This window comes from Corylus avellana, chromosome ca2 (genome assembly GCF_901000735.1).
Source record: "Corylus avellana chromosome ca2, CavTom2PMs-1.0".
Lineage (NCBI taxonomy): Eukaryota > Viridiplantae > Streptophyta > Magnoliopsida > Fagales > Betulaceae > Corylus > Corylus avellana.
The window spans coordinates 12,251,149-12,257,148 of NC_081542.1; the positions used below are offsets into that span (position 1 = coordinate 12,251,149).

At 33.9% G+C, this 6,000-nt stretch overlaps 1 protein-coding gene across 1 annotated transcript; it reads left to right on the plus strand.

Moving 5' to 3' along the window:
* The first annotated feature begins 2,774 nt into the window (after window positions 1-2,774).
* Window positions 2,775-4,374, plus strand: LOC132172273 (late embryogenesis abundant protein D-34). Its single transcript, XM_059583748.1, has 3 exons — window positions 2,775-3,164; window positions 3,434-3,724; window positions 4,009-4,374. Exons 1-3 carry the CDS (start codon window positions 2,823-2,825, stop codon window positions 4,168-4,170), a joined length of 795 nt encoding a protein of 264 aa, XP_059439731.1. The 5' UTR covers window positions 2,775-2,822; the 3' UTR covers window positions 4,171-4,374.
* Window positions 4,375-6,000: the final 1,626 nt, after the last annotated feature.

Genomic DNA, 6,000 nt, shown 5'->3' on the forward strand with positions numbered 1-6,000 from the left:
GGCAGTAGCGTACAATAGTCAGAGCATCGATACAGGTCCATCTGAACAGTGCTAACCCTACTGAGAATGTGTAACATATCGGGTCGATCATATATGATAGTTATGACCTATCAGAACATTAGTTTACTACATTAAAACATATAAGCGATTGTCGCTGAAATTACACCTACACATCTTTGAAGCCAAAATTATACTTTTACAGTGTAATAACAAAGCTAGGCAACATCCCAATTGCTTGCTAAAACAAATACATGTCTATTATTGCATATAAACCGAAGCTCATTTCATACTTTACTATGAGATTTACTTACTAAGAGCCCGTTTGGTTTGCAAAATAGACCCTTAGAATGAAATTGTTATTCTTATGGAATAGTTATTCTTTTGTTTGGTAGGTGTCTATTCATATGAATAGTTATTCCTGTGGGAATGACGACTAATCCGATACACACAGAAATAGCTATTCCTCTAAAAAATGAGAGGAATAGTTATTCCCTATGAAATGGAATAGATTTTCCAAAAAAAAAAACCCATTATTTTTTATTTTTTTTATTTTAAACTTTTTTTTAAAAAAAAAACTAAAAACTAAAAAAACATAAAAAATAAAGTGGGTGGCCGACCACCGGAATGGTTGGCCACCCACAAAAGAGGCCAGGGGTGGCCGCACCACCTCCGGATGCCTCAGGGGACCACCCCCGAGGTGTTTGGGGGTGGTGCGACCGCCCCTAAGGATTTTTTGGGGTGGCTACGACCACCCCAGATTTGCTTCTGGGGTGGTGCCGCCACCCCGAAGCTCCTCTAGGGTGGCCGCGGCCACCCCTGAAGGCGCCAAGGGTAGTTGCGGCTGTTGTGTCAAAATTTAATACTCGCAAGTGTACAAATCGTTTGCAGTTAATGGATTGCAAATGCGAGGTCGATCCCACAGGGAATTTCTATTTTTGAAAAACAATTATATCTAAACTAATTAAATCCTAACCTAGTTCCAAAAGAGATTTGATTCTTTCTTTCTTTCTTTTTTCTTTTTTTGTGTTTGCAATAAAAAAGAAAACAAAAACTAAATAAAAGGAAAATAAATCAAGAGATAAAGTGCTAAGGATCTGGAATCCGCACTCACCAAACCATAGCAACATGTTCCATATTCATCAATATTATCCAAATTTCTCACAATAAAATCTTAGGTATTTTTACTTTCGCTTTACTAATGGATATGCGAAAGCCAAATTCTACTGTGTGGAATGTTGCAGCTACATTTGGTTGTTTGATTTGATCTCGGTTGCATGATTCTGACCAAGGATTGAGCCATAAAGTATTATGGACAGGGTCGACATAAATTAAAAATATATTTAGATATGGGCCAAAGTATGAATGAAAAATATATTAACATTGAAGATCAAATAAATATATAAAAACAAAATTAGCATCAATTCAGTGACAACCAAAAAATAAATAGAAGAAAAGACACAAAATAATTGTTTCATAATACATTTCAAATTTTAGCTCAAACACCTATCAAAATGAAATTCATTGTTCTTTTAGATCTCGAAAATCCTCTATGATTGAATTTGTATTAAATTTCACAGCAATTTCTCTTTTGATGTACAACATTGAAGCATCCATCAAAAACTCATCATTAATTGCTAAAAATGTTAAATGGGATGGATAAGCAAAAATACAACAACTCAAAAAACAAGTTGGTAATGAATTGAATTTCTAGTGCTAACCAACCATTCAAACAATTCAAAAATATTTTTGTTAACTTGAATGTTGAACTAGATTATGCGTTCTTTTTCAAGTTATACATGCACTTTGCTGAAGTCCTAAAGCTCCAACCCAACTACTCTAGATCATTAATTCAAATTACCCTCAACGTACGGGAACCACTGGAATGGACTCATTGCTCCTGATTACGTATCTTCAACCCACTATGTACGTATATAGCAAATCGGCCGAAAGAGGATCAGGCAAATCTGATTTTTCAATCTTCAAAGCTGAAAATTCTTATAAATTTAAGAGTATATAAATTAATCATAATTTGATCTATTTACTTAATAAGTCAAATTTTACAATTTTAGGGTTCATTTGGGAGTGCATTTTAAAAAAAATAATTTGTATTTTTAAACCAAATCGCAATTTTTAAAATCGTGAAAAAATTTGCAATTTCTATAAGTTGACTATGGAGTGCTTATTTGAAAAAGTGCGAATTTAAACCAAAATCACGATTTCGCTTAAAACAATATTTGACGCAATATTTACCTAGTTGGCTATGAAACCGCAATTATATAATTTATATGCTAATATTATCCAAACACTCACTTGATAAAAAAAAAATACTTCTTACTATGTTTTACCAAACGCCTATGCGATTTTAAAAAGTAGCGATTTCAAAAACGTAATTTTTAAAATCACACTTATTGAAATTGCACTCCCAAACAGACTCTTAATCTACTAATTTTATATTAAATTATTGTCATATTCATATGTGGCTCAAAAATAATCATCCGTAAATAATGGGTAGGTTAAACTCAAAATCGTATAAAGTTAGGCCTAGCCGGGTATATATGTAACACGTGGTGGCATGTCACGCAGCATGACACTGAACTCAACACAAGTGTCACAGAAGCTGGGGCTCAAGAGCCACCTGGCAACAAAAAATTCAAGAATGTCCTTCTCCATCCCACACGTGTAAATTCAAAAAATCCCTGCTGTCAGATTCTCACTAAACTCCAGCACCTCTATATATATATATATACACAAACACATCCACTCATGAACGTTGCACCTCCAATCAACAATCGCAGATTAATTACCCTCTTTTTGCCAGAAAAATGAGCCAGCAGCAGCAGGGACAACAAAGACCCCGTGATGAGCAGCGTTCCCACCAGGAAGCCATCAAGTACGGCGACGTTTTCGACGTCTCCGGATCTTTGGCGTCCAAACCCATTGCACCACAAGACGCGTCCACCATGCAGGCTGCTGAAAACTTGGCGCTTGGACAAACCCAAAAGGGCGGCCCTGAAGCTGTCATGCAATCTGCGGCGGCGGTGAATGAAAAAATCGGTGCCGTTCGTCACCGCGACGTCTCTGATATTGCCAGAGACCAGGGTGTCACCGTTAGGGAAGTTGACGTAGGTGGCACCCGTGTCGTCTCCGAGGAAGTTGGTGGACAGGTAATTTATTTTGCTCTTCAACATTCATTACCTTTTTTTTTTTCGAGAGAAACCAAAGAGCTTAGACAAGCTACTAAATATTTTACTATTCAGGAAGTTGATATAATTTTTCTAAATCAAAAGCAACTGAAAATATTTTAGACATCAATTATAGTAGTCATAACTGTGAGTTTCTATAAGTTGCAAATCGATCACCCGGAAAGAAATTGACGTACAAGACAAATTAAAGTGGTGCTTATTTTGTCTTTTTGGCGTTGTTTGTGAGACAGGTTGTGGGACGATACGTGACCCCAGAGGTGCCACTTAGGTCGGCAGCACCGGCTCTTGGCCGCCGAGATGCGGTAACAATCGGCGAAGCACTGGAGGCGAGCGCTCTTTCAGCAGGCGACAAAACGGTTGACCAGAGCGATGCGGCTGCAATACAAGCAGCGGAGGTGAGAGCAACTGGGACAAATGAAGTAACACCCGGTGGCGTCGCCTCCATGGCCCAGTCTGCCGCCGATGTTAACCCTCGCATAATGCTGGACCAAGCCAAGACAAGGCTCTCTGATGTTCTTTCGGTAATTTTTTATATATATATTTTCTCATTATGAAATATCACGTACGTACGTTCCAAACATGCTGATTATTAAGTGGTTATTATTATTATTATGAACTCTGAACTATTCTGTTTTTTTTGAAGTATATTGCATCAAAAAATTATTATTATTATTATTATTATTATGACCTTTGAATTATTGTGTTTTTTTTTAAAGTATATTGCATCAAATTAAAAATTTACAGATGAAAAGAGTTTTGTTTCTCTTTATTATTATTATTTGTTAATTTCGGCCTTTCTGGGCAGGATGCGAGTCGATGGCTGGTGGCGGACAAAGAAGTGACGCGAGAAGATGCTGAAGGGGTGATTAGTGCGGAGATAAGGAACAAGCGTGATATGAGCACCACTCCTGGTGGAGTTGCTGCCGCTATAACCGCAGCGGCTAGGCTTAACCAGAAGAATAAATGATATGGCCGAAATAATAAATATGTCTACTTCACTATTTTGTGTGTTTTAACTTTCGTATAAGTTTAGTTTTTTTTTTTTTCTTTTGGAGTGGGCTATGGCTTTTAAGCTTCCAAGTTGTTGGTTCTATTAGAGTTTAGTCCTCATGATTACTCTATTTAACTATCACTTTTATACTAAAACTTATCACTTTTATTTGTCTTTTAATTAACTACCATTTTATTTTTTTATGTATCTTAAAAGTTTTAGTTTTGAGACATGCTATATATGTGTACGTACTCTTTACTCGTGCCGGTAAAAATTGCTATTTCATACTATATCTTCTTTAACCAAAGAAGACATAGCTAGGCAACTAAACGACTTTAATTGGCGCACACAAGAAATAAGCCAATTCAGCAGATTATTTCGATTCCATTACTAATGAGGAATTCATATACATAAGCGGCTGGGATGATCAAGGGACTGATCGAGCTTTTTTTTTCAATCTAAACAGTATATTAATATATTAATATATACAGTTGAGGGTATGTGCAACACTTTCTCTTTAATTTTTACAATGTTTCCTAATTGGTGTTGCAATATTACTTTATGTGCCCAAAAAATGCATAAAAGGTAAAGTTTAATTAGGAAATGGTAAATTGGGAGTTCTTTTTTGTTTTTATTTCTATTTTGGGGCATAGAATCTTAATGATAGTTATAAAATATAAAATTTAGATAAATATTACTTAACTAATTTTTAAATATAAGAAAAAATCTTATTTAAAATTATTGTCCTAGTTTTCAAAATTTATGTGGTCTTAAATGTTATATATGAGTCGTGACATCTTCAATTTGAAACATGCATTAAGAGTTGTTTGAGATTGCAATGGGAAATAGAATTTTTTACTATGAGTTTGACTGTGAGCTTTTGGGTCTGTTTGTTATTGCATTTGAGGAGCTTAATAGTGTGTTTAACACTCAAAAAGTTCATTTGAAAGAAAAAAAAAAAAAAAAAAAGTAGTCGTTTGGTAAAAAAATTAAAAGCGCATATAAGAGTTCAAAAGGCTTAAAAATAGTCAAAAAAATATTTTTGACAAAATCTTAAAAATGAAGCTTTTGTCAAAAAACGCCTTTTGACTTAAAAATTTTTTTTCTCAAAAGCAATTTCAAACAGGCTCTTTGTCAAAATATTATCACTGAAAACTGAAAAGTTGTTTACAGGTTTGGTAACTTCATGTTTTAAGTGATTTTTTTGATGTTAATGATGTTTGGTAAAATAACTAAAAAAGTGCTTTTAGTTGCAAAAATAACAATAAAATACATGAGACTTTTTATAATAAACTGCCTTGTTCCTATATATACTTTGTTTTTTTCTGGGTATTTTATGTTTCATCTTTGAGATAATTAAACTATATATACGAGACTTTTTAATTGTACCTAGGGTTAGTTTCAATAGATTATCATTTTATATTAAGAGCATTCCCAATGGAAGAGCCATATTTTTATGTAAAATGGCTTCTCAAAACTCACTTTTATCTAGTTTAGCTAAGCTATTTTTAAATGTCTCTACATCGGATTAACTATATTTTTATTTATTCTATTAAAATATTATTAAAAGTAAGAAAAGTTTTGAGAAAAAGAGAACATGTGAAAGGAAAAATGGAAGAAAAAAAAATTGAGAAAAAGTAGGAAAAGTTTGGGAAAAAGAGAAAATAGGTGAAATAAACAATGAAAAATAAAATAGCTCCCTTGAAAAGTACCGCTATATTTAGCTTTTTTTTTTAGCTTTTCCAATCAAATATTTATTTTACATTTTCTTTTGGCTAATTCAATGTAGGAGCTTTTTTAAACATT